Source organism: Podarcis bocagei (genome assembly GCF_964188305.1).
Source record: "Podarcis bocagei genome assembly, chromosome: 18".
Taxonomy (NCBI): domain Eukaryota; kingdom Metazoa; phylum Chordata; class Lepidosauria; order Squamata; family Lacertidae; genus Podarcis; species Podarcis bocagei.
Window position 1 is genome coordinate 3,357,532 of NC_138144.1, and position 18,965 is coordinate 3,376,496.

At 49.8% G+C, this 18,965-nt stretch overlaps 1 protein-coding gene across 3 annotated transcripts in view; it reads left to right on the plus strand.

Annotated features, from left to right (window-relative positions):
- The window catches only part of SBNO2 (strawberry notch homolog 2), a 93,141-nt gene that overhangs the window by 52,761 nt on the left and 21,415 nt on the right, over window positions 1-18,965 (plus strand). For all 3 annotated transcript variants that reach the window (XM_081177601.1, XM_081177600.1, XM_081177602.1), the window contains 13 exons: window positions 1,407-1,565; window positions 2,993-3,091; window positions 5,621-5,717; window positions 6,630-6,790; window positions 8,165-8,298; window positions 9,102-9,192; window positions 10,536-10,679; window positions 11,546-11,663; window positions 12,973-13,078; window positions 13,679-13,832; window positions 14,342-14,518; window positions 15,795-15,892; window positions 18,502-18,584. In XM_081177601.1, the coding sequence (XP_081033727.1) occupies window positions 1,407-1,565; window positions 2,993-3,091; window positions 5,621-5,717; window positions 6,630-6,790; window positions 8,165-8,298; window positions 9,102-9,192; window positions 10,536-10,679; window positions 11,546-11,663; window positions 12,973-13,078; window positions 13,679-13,832; window positions 14,342-14,518; window positions 15,795-15,892; window positions 18,502-18,584 (1,621 nt within the window). The remainder of the gene's footprint in view (window positions 1-1,406; window positions 1,566-2,992; window positions 3,092-5,620; window positions 5,718-6,629; window positions 6,791-8,164; window positions 8,299-9,101; window positions 9,193-10,535; window positions 10,680-11,545; window positions 11,664-12,972; window positions 13,079-13,678; window positions 13,833-14,341; window positions 14,519-15,794; window positions 15,893-18,501; window positions 18,585-18,965) is intronic.

Genomic DNA, 18,965 nt, shown 5'->3' on the forward strand with positions numbered 1-18,965 from the left:
TTAAGAGCCGTGGACTCGTAATCTGGGGAACCGGGTTCGCTTCCCCGCTCCTCCACATGCAGCTGCTGGGTGACCTTGGGCCAGTCACACTTCTCTGAAGTCTCTCAGCACCACTCACCTCACAGAGTGTTTGTTGTGGGGGAGGAAGGGAAAGGAGAATGTGAGCCGCTTTGAGACTCCTTCGGGTAGTGATAAAGCAGGATATCAAATCCAAACGCTTCTTCTTCTCCTCCAAGTTTTAAGGCAGGGAATTGTTCGGTTGCCAACCTGTTCGGTCGCAATTCAAAAAAAGCACACTTGGGGGATTTGTAGACCTGCAGATGCCACCGGGGACGGACCCTGGCTCCTTCTACATGCCAACCAGGTCCTCTGCCCCACAGGAAGCTGGCACGCGGCGAGGAACAACCAGAACATCCGGCGTTTAACTGGCGGCGCTTCTTTCTTTCTTAGTTGCTGTTTAGTTTTCTTCTTAAACCCGTGCCTCTTTTAATTGCAAGCCGAAGGCAGCTTCTGACCTGGGCAAACAGTAGGCCCCGATCCTTCTCGTGACATCCCTTCTTTTGAAAATACAGAGCCTCCGACGCTCCCATCTAATTCTATCGGCCGGATCTTGCTGTTGTTGTTATTTATTAAATTTATTTACCGCTCTCCATCTGTAGATCTCAGGTGGTTCACAACATTTAGAGTGGGGGAAACCTGGAATAATTAGCAGATGATAAGTAAAAAACAATCTCTGAAAACACTATTAAGAAAGCAGCGGTCCTACTCGGGAGGTTTTTAAGCAGAGGTTGGGTGGCTGTCAAGGAGCCTTGAGTTGCGGTTAAACAACAGAGCCTAGGACTTGCCGATCAGAAGGTCGGTGGTTCGAATCCCTGCGACGACAGGGTGAGCTCCCATTCCTTGGTCCCTGCTCCTGCCAACCTAGCAGTTCGAAAGCACGTCAAAGTGCAAGTAGATAAATAGGTACCACTCCAGCAGTTCCGTGCGCCACTCTGGTTCGCCAGAAGCGGCTTAGTCCTGCTGGCCACATGACCTGGAAGCTGTACGCCGGCTCCCTCGACCAGTAAAGCGAGATGAGCGCCGCAACCCCAGAGTCGGCCACGACTGGACCTAATGGTCAGGGGTCCCTTTACCTTTTAATCCTGGAATAATTAGCAGATGATAAGTAAAAAACAATCTCCGAAAACACTATTAACAAAGCAGCGGTCCTACTCGGGAGGTTTTTAAGCAGAGGTTGGGTGGCTCTCAAGGGGTCTTGAGTTGTGGTTCATGCATTGCTGGGGGTTGGTCTAGATGAGCTCTGGCAATCCCTCCGAACACCACGAGTAGTCTGTGATTCACTGTTCTGGTGGGTGCCCGGGTGGCACAGCTGTATTTCACGATCCTCTCTCTCTCTCTCTCTCCAGGATTCTACGTTCCCCACCGATCTCTCCAGCAACTCCCTCTTCTCCTCCCCGGCCGACTCCCTCTCGGACATCGCCGACGCTCAGGAATTCCTCCCCGCCGACAGCCTCAGCCGCGTGCCGACGATATGGGACATCACCCCGCAGCAGAACCAAATAGAGGTCTGTCCCTGGCCTTCCCACCCTTCGCTCTGTCGCAACGCCTTCCCGTAAACTTCACACAACCTCCTGCAATAATTGGCAGCAGTGCTCTTAACTTCCTTTCCACCATTGCCCCGTCTGGTGAAACCGGGCGCTTTCAGACTTGCCCATACGAGCGGCACCGATGGGTGGGCCAATTAACCAGCCTCGGCTGATAGGAACAAAACCCGCAACTACCTGCGGGCTTGACACCGCTGGGCTTTGAAATGCACAAAACTTCCCCCGCTTTTCTCTCCAGCTTCCTGTTGGTAATTGTGACTCAGGCTTCCAGTAATGGAAGAGGCTTTTAAAAAAGAGAGAGAGAGAAAGAAAGAAAGCCACCCTTTTTTAAAAAGGGAAATAATTGCAGTGTGTTTGTGCCTGCCTGATCTTCCCATATTTCACTTCTGCTTCAAGAATGCCTCGCAAACCTCTCTTGTCTCAAAGCCGTTTTATAGCCATTTGGCTTCTGCAAAGTCTAAGGAAAAGGCACTTCGGTCTGGAATCTCTGTAGTTGCTATGGGTGTGTTTGTGTGTCTAGGGAGGGCTTGGGAGATGAAAATTCCCCGGTTGACATTGATTACCCAAAGCCAAGGGTGAAGGAGCACAGTTAGGTCGGTCACATCGTCGCGGACTGGAAACCAGATAGGTGTACAATCTCTCTCTTTAAGACGCAATTACTACTTGGCCCAGAAATGATGGGAGTTGTATTATTAATAATAATAATAATAATAATAATAATAATAATAATAATAATAATAATAATAATAATATATTATTTATACCCCGCCCATCTGGCTGGGCTTCCCCAGCCACTCTGGGCGGCTTCCCAAAAAAATATTAAAATACGGTACTACATCAAACATTAAAAGCCTACCTAAACAGGGCTGCCTTCAGATGTCTTCTAAAAGTCTGGTAGTTGTTCTCTTTGACATCTGGTGGGAGGGCGTTCCACAGGGCAGGTGCCACTACCGAGAAGGCCCTCTGCCTGGTTCCCTGTAACTTGGCTTCTCGCAGCGAGGGAACCGCCAGAAGACCCTCAGCACACTCCTCTGTTGTCCCCTGAGACGGACGAATGTTGACTGGCATCTCCATTTGGCCGGCCCCTCCAGCTTCCTTAAGCAGGTCAGCGGAAGAGATCATTTATAGCATTTATCTCCCACAACAACAGCAAAAATCTTTCAATATAGGACAACGAAAAAGAGAAGCGCTATTGCATCTCCAACAGTCAGGGACCTTAGATAGCCTTTTTTAAAACCAACGTAATGGGGTCCAGTGTATTCTAAATATTATTTTTTGTTGCATGAGCCTCAATTTAAGGTCCGGGGACACCCTCGTAATAGCAGTGAAAACAGTTTCCCAAGCCTTGTATTTTTATTCTTCTCCTGTCTTTCCCCTTTCCTCCTCAGCGATTGCCTCCAGATTTGGAAGGCTTAGAAGGGCTACAGGGCATTGACAGTCACCTCGCAGCCGCTCCTCAAGATACCTCTCTTCTTTCCACCGTTCAGGTGAGGGGCAGTTTTCTGCAGGGTCTTGGAGACTCATTTCAAGCCACTATTTTTTCCAGAACCGATGAATGCCATAATAGACTCCTCAGCCTGTTCTGATGCCACATTTTAGAACAGTACCTACACACAGCTGAGCACATCAGGCTTGCCTCACTGGCTCACAGCCATATATTTGTACCATTCCCATTACTCTGCTTTTATTAATCCCAGTCCTGTGAACTTTGGTAATACTTCCTTGAGCAGGAATCCGTTTAACTTTGCGTTAATCCAGCAGTTCTCAACCTGTGGGTCCGCAGATGTTGTTGGACTACAACTCCCATCATCCCTGAGCTCTGGCCTTGCTAGCTAGGGATGATGGGAGTTGTAGTCCAACAACATCTGGGGACTCACAGGTTGAGAACCGCTGCGTTGATCTAAAGAAATACACAACCAACATACCAAAATGAAGATTGTTTCCAGAGGCGAATAACAGGCAGTCATATCTCATTCATGACCATTGTTTTATACACACAAAAGATGCATAAAGCAGTAAAGAAAAACCCTCCAAAAGCCTCTGTCCAGTAAGGAGACGTTACAGACATTTATGAAATACTATCCAGAATAGAGGCAGTGAAGCTTGAAGAGGCTGGCTGGCTGATGACCGTTTTAAAAGCTTCCTTTAAATGTGGGAACCACAAAGTGTTATGCAGAACACTAAACATTCATATTGTTCGCCACGAAGGCGGCAATCCTGCACACCTACCTGGGAGTAAGCCCAGTTTAACGTTGGGGCTTACTTCCCAGAAGACAGGCACATGATTGCGGTGTAAGTGACCCACATGCTGATTCCAGCGTATCAAACAAAATAATTTAGAGCAGAGCATGTATACTAACTGGATGCGGGTGGCGCTGTGGGTTAAACCACAGAGCCTAGGACTTGCCGATCAGAAGGTCGGCGGTTCGAATCCCTGCGACGGGGTGAGCTCCCGTTGCTCGGTCCCTGCTCCTGCCAACCTAGCAGTTCGAAAGCACATCAAAGTGCAAGTAGATAAATAGGTAGCACTCCGGCGGGAAGGTAAACAGTGTTTCCGTGCGCTGCTCTGGTTCGCCAGAAGCGGCTTAATCCTGCTGGCCACATGACCCGGAAGCTGTACGCCGGCTCCCTCGGCCAGTAAAGCGAGATGAGCGCCGCAACCCCAGAGTCGGCCACGACTGGACCTCATGGTCAGGGGTCCCTTTACCTTTACCTTTTATGTATACTAACAACCCCAGGTGAAACAGGCCATTCCCCAAATTACTTTGATGATGGGCTCGAAAATGGGAGAGGTTAATAGGCACTCTTATACCCGGCTTGCTTGGAAGTTTGCATGGGTGCCTTTCGTTATTTGCATGTGCTGAGAAAAACAGTGCGAGGTTTTACTGAGCTTTAAAAGTATTTTCACTCTGCGGAGATCAACAGCAAAACCGTCTGCGTACAAGACACGGCACAAATGGAAAAAGGAGTTGGGTTCAGAGGAGGAGGGGAGGAAAATAAAAGAAGCAATCTCTGGTGCTTGTCTCTGATTTCAGAGTTGTCGTTTAACAACCATTGATTGATTTGGTTTGTCGTGCTTCTAGGCTGCTTTTCATTCAAAGGAATCTCAAAAGCGGCTCACAATGAGTAAGGATAACATAATGAAACAGAATGGCTCAGTCGGTAGAGTGTGAGACTCTGGATCTCGGGGTTGTGAGTTCGAGCCCAGCATTGGGCAAAATATTTCTGCATTGCAGGGGGTTGGACTAGATGGCCCTCGCGGTCCCTTCCAACTCTGTACAGTTCTAGGATTCTATGAAATACAGAATGAATCACATAATATAATTCACGTCGCCGATAAAACAATTACAATATATAAAACACTGCGAATGAAACAGGAACTGAGCAATACATTACAGTAGTACCTCGAGTTACATATGCTTCAGGTTACATATGCTTCAGGTTACAGACTCTGCTAACCCAGAAATAGTGCTTCAGGTTAAGAACTTTGCTTCAGGATGAGAACAGAAATTGTGCTCTGGCGGTGCGGCAGCAGCAGGAGGCCCCATTAGCTAAAGTGGTGCTTCAGGTTAAGAACAGTTTCAGGTTAAGAACGGACCTCCGGAACGAATTAAGTACATAACCCGAGGTACCACTGTACAGCAAAACCCCATGTTACAAGATCGACAGATCAATACGGCATTTATCATCTGCGAAACAGTATTAACAAGATGAACAAAATGGCAACTAAGAAAAACTCAGCTAAGCACCGCTAGGTTAATCGGTGACCGCTAGCCGCAATGGAGGCACAGTCGCAGGCAGCGATGCTTTCGAATCCCAGTTGCTGGAAACTGCAGGAGGGGGGAGAGTCATTCTTGGGTTCGAATCCTGCTCACCGGGGTTTTCCATCGCCATGAGAGCAGGATGCCAGGGTTAGATGGGCTCCTCTTAATGCTCCTCCTGGCTTGCATTCCTTGGAAGGTGCCTGCCGAACATGTTTGTGACTCTCCCATTCCCCCCCCCCCTTTCTGTTCCAGTCCCAAACTCAGGTAGAGGAGGAGGAAGAAGGGGACGACGACGAAGCGGAGGAGCTGGGCCACGCGGAGACGTATGCTGACTATGTCCCTTCCAAATGTAAGAGGGGCGCCGGGCCCTTGCCTTGATAAATTGTATTTTAAAAGGGTTTGGTTTCTTTATCCCAGCCAAACAGGCTCCCGGAAGCAGCTCATGTAATATCAGAGTTGTGGCACAGCTAGCATGTTTATTATTATTATTATTAATTACAGTGGTACCTTGGTTCCCGGGGCGCGGGTGGCGCTGTGGTCTAAACCACTGAGCCTTGGGCTTGCCGATCAGGTCGGCAGTTCAGATCCCCACCACTGGGTGAGCTCCCGTTGCTCAGTCCCGGCTCCTGCCAACCTAGCAGTTTGAAAGCACGTCAAAGTGCAAGTAGATAAATAGGTACCTCTCCGGCGGGAAGGTAAACGGTGTTTCCATGCACTGCTCTGGTTCGCCAGAAGCGGCTTAGTCATGCTGGCCACATGACCTGGAAGCTGTACGCCGGCTCCCTTGGCCAGTAAAGCGAGATGAGCGCCACAACCCCAGAGTTGTTCGCGACTGGGCTTAACTGCCAGGGGTCCTTTACCTCATTTTACCTTGGTATTACAGTGGTACCTCGGGTTACATACGCTTCAGGTTGCAGACGCTTCAAGTTACAGACTCCGCTAACCCAGAAATGGTACCTCGGGTTAAGAACTTTGCTTCAGGATGAGAGCAGAAATCCTGCTCCGGCGGCGCGGCGGCAACAGGAGGCCCCATTAGCTAAAGTGGTGCTTCAGGTTAAGAACAGTTTCAGGTTAAGAATGGATCTCTGGAACGAATTAAGTACTTAACCCGAGGTACCACTGTATTATTATTATTATTATTAATCACCCTCCCTTATGCAAGTTGGGGAAGGCCGCGATTAATTCCCACTGCGGGGAGCAGGCAGCAGGGGTGACAAACGTCAAAACAGCTGACAGTCCCCCCCCCCTTTCACCTTTCCAGCCAAGCTGGGGAAGCAGCACCCCGACCGAGTGGTGGAGACGAGCACCCTCTCCAGCGTCCCCCCTCCGGACGTCACTTACACCCTCTCCCTCCCCGCCTCAACCGCTGACAACGGATTACTCTCTGCACTACAGCTGGAAGCGATTACCTACGCCTGCCAGGTATGCGGGAAGCGATTATTTAGGCCTCCCAGGTATGTGGGAGGCGGTTACTTAACGCCTGCCAGGTTTGCAGGAAGCCATGCCAGAGCTTTTTGAAGTTCCAGTTAGGTTTGTAATAGCGACATAGGAAGCTGCATTCACGATTGTCTGTGCTGACCAACACTGCTTTAGCCTGTTTAGATTTTATAATAACAATAATTTATTATTTATACCCCGCCCATCTGGCTGAGTTTCCCCAGCCACTCTGGGCGGCGCCCAATCTAGTGTTAAAAACAGTACAGCATTAAATATTAAAAACTTCCCTAAACAGGGAGGGTGTTCCACAGGGTGGGCGCCACCACCGAGAAGGCCCTCTGCCTGGTTCCCTGTAACTTAGCTTCTCGCAATGAGGGAACCACCAGAAGGCCCTCGGAGCTGGACCTCAGTGTCCGGGCTGGACGATGGAGGTGGAGACGCTCCTTCAGGTATACTGGGCCATTTAAGGCTTTCAAGGTCAGCACCAACACTTTGAATTGTGCTCGGACACGTACTGGGAGCCAATGCAGATCTCTCAGGACCGGTGTTATGTGGTCCCGGCAGCCACTCCCAGTCCCCAGTCTAGCTGCCGCATTTAAAAAAAACAAAAAACGGGCGCCCTTAACTGGTTTTTAATGACGGGCGCTATGGGCCACTCTGCAAGAGGAAGCAGCTGACAAATATAAATAAATGAACAGTAGCAGTATTCTGTGCTTTGTGTAGGAATAATTCCTCTGTTTAGAAGAGGCATTCTCTCCTGAGAGCGAGAAAAGCCTTTCCTTTGATCAGGAGGATCAGGAACTTGTATCCCACCCAGATATAATTAGAGGCATTCTCTCCTGGGAGCAAGGGGTGCCTCTCCTTTGATCAGAGACGGGGGAACTTCTATCCCCTCAGATATATCTGTATTTTTCGCTCTATAAGATGCACCAGACCACAAGACGCACCTAGTTTTTGGAGGAGGAAAACAAGAAAAAAATTATTCTGAATCTCAGAAGCCAGAACAGCAAGAGGGATCGCGGCACAGTGAAAGCAGCAATCCCTCTCGCTGTTCTGGCTTCTGGGATAGCTGTGCAGCCTGCATTCGCTCCATAAGACGCACACACATTTCCCCTTTTTAGGAGGGAAAAGTGCGTCTTATAGAGCAAAAAATACGGAAATTAGAGGAATTTAGGAGAGGAGAGGCATTCTCTCCTGAGAGCGAGAAATGGTGCTCCCTCAATCAGGGACAGGGAAACCAGTGACTGCCTCTGGCTCCACAACTTCTGGAAGGTCGTGCCCCCACCCCTGCAGAATGCTGCCACCCCTCCGCTCCTAACCTGCCCCCCCCAACCTGCTTTCCCTTTCCCGGACTTGCAGCAACACGAAGTCCTGCTCCCCAACGGGCAGAGAGCCGGCTTCCTCATCGGGGACGGCGCCGGCGTCGGGAAAGGCCGGACGGTCGCAGGGATCATCTTCGAAAACTACCTGAAGGGGAGGAAAAAGTCTCTGTGGTGAGTGTGCATTCAACCTGTTTTATTTATTATTTGTACCCCTCCCATCAGGCTAGGTTTCCCCAGCCACTCTGGGTGGCTTCCAACTGAATATTAAAAACACAATAACACATTAAAAAACTTCCCTAAACAGGGCTGCCTTCAGTTGTCTTTTTAAAAGTAAAATAGTTGTTTATTGCCTTGACATCTACTGGGAGGGCGTTCCATAGGGCGGGTGCCACCACCAAGAAGGCCCTCTGCCTGCTTCCCTGTAACCTCACTTCTCGCAGGGAGGGAACCGCCAGAAGGCCCTCGGAGCTGGACCTCAGTGTCCGGGCTGAACGATGGGGGTGGAGACGCTCCTTCAGGTCTACTGGGCTGTTTAGGGCTTTAAAGGTCAGCCCCAACACTTTGAATTGTGCTTGGAAACACTATTACACCATAGAGGCTCTCTCTCTGTGAAAACAAGGCACACAAATGTATATTACAGAGGGGAAATTGTCAGTGTATTGAAGTGTTCAGAGTGCCAGCTACCCCCCGGGAGAGACCAGGGTTCAAATCGCCCACTCGGCCATGAAGCTCGCTGGGTGACCTGGAGGAGGCAGGATCATCCCTGTCTCTCAGCCTAGCCTGCTTCGCAGGGTTGTTGTGCGGATAAAAAGGGGGGAAGGGCTGTGCTTTCTTCTGGGCAGCCTCTCGGGGGCCGCATTCCAGCAGTGAGCAGGGCCAGAGACGAAATCGATGGGGCTTTTTACCTTAGTACCGCTTCTGCGCTCATCTGCAGCTCCTCCCAGATCTTTACGCTCCCCGCTCTCATTTGTCAGGTTCAGCGCCTCAAACGATCTCAAGTACGATGCTGAGAGGGACCTGAAGGATATCGACGCCCCTGACATTCCTGTGCATGCTTTAAACAAGGTACAGAACCACCTCTCTCTCTCTCTCTCTTTCTCTCTCTCTCTCTCTCTCTCTCTAAATAGTATTTATTAGATTTTACAAATTCCTTGATTCTCAGCATCACAAGTAATAAAAGTCACACAAGGTCCTTCCGAATCTCAAGACTTCCCTCTGTGGGTTCTTTAGGTAACTTTTCCAACTGCATATTATAAATCCATCTAATTTCCAACTGTATATTATAAGTCCATCTAATTTGCAATACGGGACGCGGGTGGCGCTGTGGGTTAAACCACAGAGCCTAGGACTTGTTGATCAGAAGGTCGGCGGTTCGAATCCCCGCAGTGAGGGGGTGAGCTCCCATTGCTCGGTCCCAGCTCCTGCCAACCTAGCAGTTCGAAAGCACGTCAAAGTGCAAGTAGATAAATAGGTACCGCTCCGGCGGGAAGGGAAACGGCGTTTCCGTGCGCTGCTCTGGTTCGCCAGAAGCGGCTTAGTCCTGCTGGCCACATGACCCGGAAGCTGTACGCCGGCTCCCTCGGCCAGTAAAGCGAGATGAGCGCTGCAACCCCAGAGTCAGCCACGACTGGACCTAATGGTCAGGGGTCCCTTAACCTTTACCCTACCCATCTGACTGGCTTGCTCCAGCCACTCTGGGCAGCTTCCAACATATATAAAAACCTTTACCTTTTTAATTGGCAATCCTCCCCTGTATCTAAAATCTATGTATCATTGCAAGAGTTAATTTGAAACCTGCCAAAGAGTTCAAGTGTTTGCAGAAGCATTATTCCTGTTGCATCCCCCAACAGTTGCATGCTTTTATAGATGCGATTATATGCAATTTGTTCATAATGTTGCGAGCTTGTATAAGCCTTCCATCCAGTCGGAGAAGGGAGCTCCATTTTTATTTTTCCACCCTCTCTTGCCGAAATGCTGCCAAGCCAGAGATCCTGTCAAGTTCCACACATACCCTTCAATCCGGCTGCTTAATTTCCACTCTCTTTCCCCCCTCTTTTTTATATATATATTTTTTAATTCAAAATTATAACAAGACATATTATCCAAAAACATATCATCCTTGTTTCCCCCTCCCATTTTTCCTCCCTCCCCCCGACTTCCCTCAGTTCCAGTCTTTCGTTTCTCTAAGAATGCTGTTTTCTGCATGTTACAAAGTTGTATAGATCCTCAAACGATTTAGCTGATTATTATCAATAAAAAGTTTGTGAATGTTTATTCAAAACCTGCCAAGGAGTCCAGTTCACTTTGTTACGTCTTCAGATACTTTGCAAAGGGTTCCCATTCATCCTTAAAGTCACAGTTATCCTTGTCCCGTAGCTTATATTCTCTTTTCCCCCTCCTGACTGTAGATTAAATACGGCGACACAGCTACCTCGGAAGGAGTCTTATTTGCCACTTACTCGGCCCTCATCGGCGAAAGCCAAGCCGGTGGCCAGCACAGGACCCGCTTGAAGCAGATTCTGGATTGGTGCAAGGAAGATTTCGATGGTGTTGTATCCTAAGAGAAATAAACTGGGCTCTGTGTGTGTTCTTTGTGCACGCATTTCTTTCCGATGGTGCAATGCTCCAGGCCTCTCTTTTTCGCTTTGCATATTTCCCTGCAGCCAGGCGGGCGGGGGGGGGGCGCTTAAAATATCTGCCGCTATGTACTGTATTTCCTGCTCTATAAGATGCACCCGACCATAAGACGCACCTAGATTTAGAGGAGGAGGAAAGGGGGGGGGGAATTCTCTCCCTCTCTGCTCAGCGCCTCTCCAGCAAAGCGGGAGGAGAAATGGAAGGGGCTCCGTTTCTCCTCCCGCTTCGCTGAAGGGGCGCTGCGCAGAGAGGGAAAGCTGTGCAGCTCCTCTCCATTGAAGCGAAGCCAGGAGAGTGAGAGGGATCGATCCCTCTTGCTCTCCTTGTTTCAGTGAAAGCAACGCGAAGCCTCCGGAACACAGCGGGATCAGGTTTTGTTTTGGATCAGGTTAGCCATATTGATTTGTGTGCTGTTGGTGGATTATTGTCCTTGTCTTGTTGGGCTGTATATGTGATAAAGGGGAGCCATACCGGGGTAAAAGCGTCTTCTTCTGTTTGTCCCCTTGTCAGTTTCAGTTTATTGGTTAATTTTTCTTGTAGGGCTGTTTCCCATGCTATTTGGTACCATTGGTCCATGCTTACTCTTGACAGGTCTCTTCAGTGTCTGGTTAGGTGCAATCAATATTTATCCCATTCTCTGTTCAAGTTTTGGTCCTCCTGATTTCCCCAGTCAATCTGGCCACCTCTGCACCGTCAAGTAGTTTAATCTGGCCGTCCAGCTACCTAATTTGACTAGCTACTCGCATTCCCCCTTCTTTCCTTAATGGGTGCCCTCTTCCAGATTGTGTTTGACGAATGCCACAAAGCCAAAAATGCCAGCTCTACTAAGATGGGCAAAGCAGTATTGGACCTGCAGAACAAGCTGCCTCTCGCAAGGGTGGTTTATGCCAGTGCCACAGGTGAGTTTGGGGCGGCGGTGAGGGGGGGGTCTGCTTTGAGAACCTATAAGTGTGGGGGCCAGGGTATGCCCATCATGGGTTGGTATGAGAGCGTGCCAGTCAGTAATCACGCAGCTCAAAGTCAGAGTTGACTCTCATAGCAAAAACACAACCTGCACAGACTTGGCTGAATGTCACGCCTAATGAGCAGAGCGGCTCCTTCCTTTTGGCGGCTGCTGGATCCTCCCAGGGCAAACATGTCTGTCCTCCAAATAAGGGGGCAGCAAATAATAATATAATAATAACAATTTATTACTTATACCCCGCCCAACTGGCTGGGTTTCCCCAGCCACTCTGGGCAGCTCCCAGCAGAATATTAAAAACACGACAAAACATCAAACATTAAAAACTTCCTTAAACAGGGCTGCCTTCAGATGTCTTCTACAAGTCAGGTAGTGGTTTATTTCCTTGACATCTGGTGGGAGGGCGTTCCACAGGGCGGGTGCCACCACCGAGAAGGCCCTCTGCCTGGTTCCCTGCAACCTCGCTTCTCGCAGGGAGGGAACTGCCAGAAGGCCCTCGAAGCAGGACCTCAGTGTCTGGGCAGAACGATGAGAGTGGAGACGTTCCTTCAGGTATACTGGGCAGAAGCCATTTAGGGCTTTCAATGTCAGCACCAACACTATGAATTGTGCTCGGAAACGTACTGGGAGCCAATGTAGGTCTTTCAGGACCGGTGTTATATGGTCTTTACAGCCTCTCCCAGTCCCCAGTCTGGCTGCCGCATTCTGGATTACTTGCAGTTTCCAGGTCATCTTCAAAGGTAGCCCCACAGAGAGCACATTGCAGTAGTCCAAGTGGGAGATAACCAGAGCATGGGCCACTCTGGCAAGGCTTTCTGCGGGCAGGGAGGGTCTCATCCTGCGTACCAGGTGGAGCCGCCCTGGACACAGAATTGACCTGCACCTCGATGGACACCTGTGAGTTCAAAACAACTCCCAGGCTGTGCACCTGGTTCTTCAGGGGCACAGTGACCCTATTCAGGACTTGCCCACCCCCTGTCCCCCCAAAACAGTACTTCTGTCTTGTCAGGATTCAACCTCAGTTAGAAACAGTGATGGCTTTGGGTCTTGTCAGGATTCAACCTCAAAGTAAACAAGAATCACAAGACTGCATGGGAGGAGTCAGCAGTGATGCCAAACATGCAAGCAGGAGAAAACGGGTGATTTGGAGAGGAAAGAAGGGGATTCGGTGGAGGGGTATTAGAGGTAGCGATTGGTCAGGTTGCATCAAATTTTCCTGACCTCTAAGCATCTTGTGCTCTTGACAGGTGCCTCCGAGCCAAAGAACATGATTTACATGAGCCGGCTGGGTATTTGGGGAGAAGGGACCCCTTTCCGATCATTTGACGACTTCCTATCGGCCATCGAGAAGCGGTATGTTTGGGAAAACGTTTCTTCCCGTCAACGTGAGAATTTCGAATTATACAAGTGAACAGACTCACAATTTTTAAACCCAACCTGAACTGCAGACCTGACATATTCCCGACCTCGCTTACCAACAAAGTTATTTTGGTTTGTGGTTAGTTTGGCCGAGGACAAACTGTGCTTGGTTCAAGTGAAAATTTATGGAAGGAAGTTTAGATCAACCTGTGTGGTTTCTCAACCTAGGTAGTTGTCTCTCTAAACCGTGGTTTCTGGCTTGCACGTAGCAACGTTGCAGTTAGTTGAAACCAGGAAGCACGTAGGAAATTGCCTTCAAATCTTATTTTGCTTCAGGCTGTTCGGAGTGTTGTTCTCCAGGAGTAGTACTTCCTAGCCTCTTCCTTTTCCGCTGCACAATTTTTTCAGCGAATTTTGCGAGCATTCGAACACCCTCACTTGGAAAAAGTGGGTTACAAGCGATCGGAAGCAAACAAACATCGCCTTTTGACTCGTGATGGTTTGATGGGCATGGAAAGAGGCGGGCGGGGAGTCCTGTTCCGAAGTTCGGCCGTCTTCCCTCTTCCTCAACGACTGCTTTGGTCTCCCCCGCAGGGGTGTCGGTGCAATGGAGATTGTCGCCATGGACATGAAAGTGAGCGGGATGTACATCGCGCGGCAGCTCAGCTTTTCGGGGGTCACTTTCAGGATAGAGGAAATCCCACTGGACCCAGAGTACAAGCTGGTCTACAACAAGGCGGCTCAGCTGGTAAGCAGGGAGTTTGTTGTTGTTGTTTAGTCGTTTAGTCGTGTCCGCCTCTTTGTGACCCCCTGGACCAGAGCACGCCAGGGCCTCCTGTCTTCCACTGCCTCCCGCAGTTTGGTCAAACTCATGCTGGTAGCTTCGAGAACACTGTCCCACCATCTCGTCCCCTGTCGTCCCCTTCTCCTTGTGCACTCCATCTTTCCCAACATCAGGGTCTTTTCCAGGGAGTCTTCTCTTCTCATGAGGTGGCCAAAGTCTTGGAGCCTCAGCTTCAGGATCTGTCCTTCCAGTGAGCACTCAGGGCTGAGTTCCTTAAGAATGGAGAGGTTTGATCTTCTTACAGTCCATGGGACTCTCAAGAGTCTCAAGCAGGGAGTTTACGTAAGGGTTAAGATTTCTGGAGCGCTAAGTGCTTCCTGCAGCCAATCAGAAGCCGTGCCTTGGTACCACTGTACTTTAAATGGTAAAACAGAAAAATTAATTTCTTTCTCTCTATCTCGTTCTCTCTCTAGTGGGCAGAAGCCCTGGGGGTTTTCCAGAAAGCTGCCGACCTGATAGGCTTAGAGTCCCGGAAGTCTTTGTGGGGTCAGTTCTGGTCCGCCCACCAGCGCTTCTTCAAGTACCTCTGCATTGCTGCAAAGGTCCGGCGTCTCGTCGAGCTGGCGAAGGAGGAACTGAACAAGGGCAAGGTGAGACAGAGAGAGAATTTCCCTAAAGTCTTCGATGAGCTGGATGTTTGCTGGAGGTGCTGAGAGACCACACCTCCTAAAGAAACTATCGTTTGTCGCCCAACATTAACGCTGCCGGGTATTTTTGACGATAACCGGTTTTGTCAAAAGAGTAGTCTGGGTATACGATCCTGGAAGCTCAAGTAGTAATTGCAGCTTGGCCGAAAATTTGACCCTTGGTACCACTCATTCTGGAAGGTAGGTGTAATGGAAGAAAACACTCATCATTTGAGATTTTGACCAGGGCTAGAACCTCCAGGCCTTTTTAATATGGTTTGGCATTTCTTTGTTGCATATAAAGCGGAGGCATCGTTTTCGAGACGACCCAAGCTAGGTCAAGTTAGAACTAGACTTGACAATCACATCATTTCGATATTCTACACTTGGGCTTTGTTATTTTGATCCAGACGCAACGGTATTATGATTACTTAATTGAATTTTTATACCTCCCGTCATCCAAGGATCACAGTATAAAACCACAAAAATACCTAGCATAGTAACAAACAAAAGCAATGCAGTTGTACCTCGGCTCTCGAACGCCTTGGTACTCGCACGTTTTGGCTCACGAACACCAAAAACCCGGAAGTGAGTGTTCTGGTTTGCAAACTTTTTCAGAAGCCGAACGTCAGACGCGGCTTCCGCTTGAGTGCAGGAAGCTCCTGCAGCCAATTGGAAACCGTGCCTCGGTTTTGGAACAGTTTTGGGAGCCGAGCGTACTCCTGGAACGGATTAAGTTCGAGAACCAAGGAACCACTGTACCCCCAGTTTCTCTTGTCATCTTTTGGTTTGCATCTGTTGCTATAACTGTTTTCTCTGTTATATGTGAAATGAGATCCAGGCAGCCCCCCATTTATGTGGAGGTTACATTCAGAGGCCCCATGCATTTACAGGAAATATGCATATATCGGGGGCGCCATTGACAACGCCTGAAAACGCCTTCTAAACCTCTGGAAACCCTTGAAAACCCCTTAAATAAATAAAAAAAACACCACCACAATAGCAGCCTCCAAACCTCCTTGCTAAAACTCCCAACTCTCAAAATTCGGTGCAAAGGCACGTGAAATTGCACTCACAAAGGATTCTGGGATTGCGCTAGCCGCTCTTTGGGGGGGCTGGTTTTGTGTGCGCGCGCCTTTTAAAGTGCCGCTTCCGGGTTTGTGAACGTCTGTAAACGGGGAGCTGAGCCATACAGAATCTTTACCAGACAAACCCTCTCTCTGTTCCCCCCACTCCACAGTGCGTCGTGATCGGCCTGCAGTCGACAGGCGAGGCCCGAACCCGGGAGGTCCTGGACGAGAGCGAGGGGCAGCTGACCTGCTTCGTATCTGCTGCCGAGTGAGTTTGTGCGCATCCGGGGAAGGAGGGCCGCGGCCTCCCAGAACCCAGCATTTTGGAGGCTGGGCGCTGCCCCACCCCCGAGCTCTCTCAACTGGGCTGGGCTTTACCCACGCACAAGGAAGCGGGGCCTTCTTGGTGGTGGTGCCCTCCCATCCGATGTCAAGGAAATGAGTAACTATACAATCTTTAGAAGACACCTGAAGACAGCCCTGCATGGGGAAACTCTTATAGGGTCAAATATTCTTCTATGCTTTTATATATGTTGGAAGCATCGGGACGTGGGCGGCGCTGTGGGTTAAACCACAGAGCCTAGGACTTGCCAATCAGAAGGTCAGCGGTTCGAATCCCCGTGACGGGGTGAGCTCCTGTTGCTCGGTCCCTGCTCCTGCCAACCTAGCAGTTCGAAAGCACGTCAAAGTGCAAGTAGATAAATAGGTACCACTCCGGCGGGAAGGTAAACGGCGTTTCCGTGCGCTGCTCTGGTTCGCCAGAAGCGGCTTAGTCCTGCTGGCCACATGACCCGGAAGCTGTACGCCGGCTCCCTCAGCCAGTAAAGTAAGATGAGCACCGCAACCCCAGAGTCGGCCACGACTGGACCTAATGGTCAGGGGTCCCTTTACCTTTACCTATATGTTGGAAGCTGCTTAGAGTGGCTGGGGGCAACCCAGTCAGATGGGCGGGGTACAAATAATGAAATTATTATTACTTTATTATTATTATTATAAAACAGTGGCAGCGCTTAATAAGAATATCTGCTGGGGCCGCATGCGACATGCCTGCCCTGAGGTTCTCACTGTCGGTTCTAACCCTTTCCTCTTTCCTAACCCCCACCTCCCCTTTATAAATGAATGCTGGCTGGGTTCTGCTTCTACATTATCAAAAACATTTTTTTTTGGGGGGGGGAGTGTTTGTTCCCATCCAAGCTCATGCGCTCACTACCGGTCTCGCTGACCAGCCTTCATGTCCCGGGAGCGGGGCGGGGTAGCGTTGGGTGAGATTGGGGCGAGTTGCGTACCCATAGAAGCCCCTATTTTGCTCCCATTTACATCAAGTGACCCCCCCTCATTTGTCCATGCATCCTTCCTTACTTTTCCCATCTCCCCCTCCCTGATTTTATTTTTTTACCCTATCCACGTGTCAAGTCTCTCGCCCTTTTGGGTATACTTGGTCACATAAATGCATCGCCCCAAGTCAGACTTGTTTTTCCCAGACCGTAAGTGTCAGGTGCAGTTGCGGTTGCTCTAGAGTAAGCAGGCAGGACTCCGAGCAGTGCTTTACAGGCTTTATTTTGGTGCAGACTTGTCAATCAGAAGGTCGGCGGTTCGAATCCCCGCCATGGGGTGAGCTCCCGTTGCTCGGTCCCCGCTCCTGCCAACCTAGCAGTTCGAAAGCATGTCAAAGTGCAAGTAGATAAATAGGTACCACTCCGGCGGGAAGGTAAACCGCGTTTCTGTGCGCTGCTCTGGTTCGCCAGAAGTGGCTCAGTCCTGCTGGCCACATGACCCGGAAGCTGTACGCCGGCTCCCTTGGCCAGTAAAGCGAGATGAGCGCCGCAACCCCAGAGTCGGCCACAACTGGACCTAATGGTCAGGGGTCCCTTTACCTTTAAGTGTCAGGTGCTGTTGCGGTTGCTCGAGAGTAAGCAGGCCGGACTCCGACCTGTGTTTTACAGGCTTTATTTTCGTGCAAACTATTTACAGCGGAGAGCCCCAGGGCTCATGTCTGGCTCAATCGCTAGCAGAATCCGGGAGTGGGCTTTTTTTGTACCTCCCCCAACATAAAAATTTCGTTACCCCTAACCGTTTCTGCCCCTCCCTGCGCCTGAGATTACTGCGCAGGATGGGCAGTGGCAAGGGCGTGCTTTCCCCCTCTCCAGAGCGGCGTAAAGTCTCTCACTAACATCCTCTGGTCCTTGCACCTCTTCTCCACTGGAGGCGGGACGCTCCTCCTCTCCGGAGGAGGAACTGCTTCGCAAGACTTTCGGAGGCTCCCTGTAACACAACTGCCCTTCTATTTCTCGCCTCTAAGCCCATGGCAGTTCCCTGACCGTAAGCAAAGGGCGGGTTCCAAAAAAATAAACAAATCAGATTTTTATTTGCAATCTGGTGTGCGGAAATTTCATGGCCCAGGCTGCTTTTCTTCAGCCACAGTCACTGCCTGCCCCCCAGCCCCAATATCTCTCCTCCCTCTCTGCTCCCCAAACCCAGTATGACTCCTAAGCTCCTTATAACTACTGGGCACAACCCCCCCCTTCCAAAGTCAGCTTCTGATTTGCTCAGCAAACCTGCCACAATCCCTCCATCGCCCGGCCTTCGTATTAGAACTCCCAAACATTCTGTGACATCACACCAGCTCAGCCAATGGGCTGTCAGAAAGAAGCCAAGCGGCGGTATGCTTGTAGCCGCACATCCAATCCCGAACAGGTTGTTTTTTTGGGGGGGGTTGTTTGGGTGTTTCTGTTTTGCTTTCGTGTTTCGTTCAGTCTCTGTGTCCTTCCCCTTTGGGTTTACCTCTTTTCTTTTTTAAATAAATAAATACAGTCAGCAACGGTTTGGCTCCTCCTGGCCGTTAAGAGTAAAATCTCTGCATCTCCCGACTCTTTTCAGAGGCGTCTTCCTCTCACTAATTAAGAAGCACTTTCCTTCAACCAAACGAAAAAGAGAGAGAGGAACTGGCATTAAGAGAAAACGTAAGACCCCGACCCCCAGCGCTCTCCCCTCCCCTCCTGTAACCTCATCCCCTCTCCCCCCACGCGCTCCTTGCGGTGCAGTCGCTATCTGCCGCGCCCCCCCCATTTCTTCCCTTGCTTCCCTTCCCCCTCACCCCATCGCCAGCCTCCACTCGTGGTCTTTCGCCACCCCATCTCCCTTTTCTTTCTATTTCTTTCTGTTTCTTTATTTCTACACTGGTACCTTGGTTCTCAAACTTAATCTGTTCCGGAAGTCCATTCCAAAACCAAAGCATTTCAAAACCAAGGCGCGCTTCCCCATAGAAAGGAACGCAAAACTGATTGATCCGTTCCAGACTTTTAAAAACAACCCCTAAAACAGCAATTTAACGTGAATTTTGC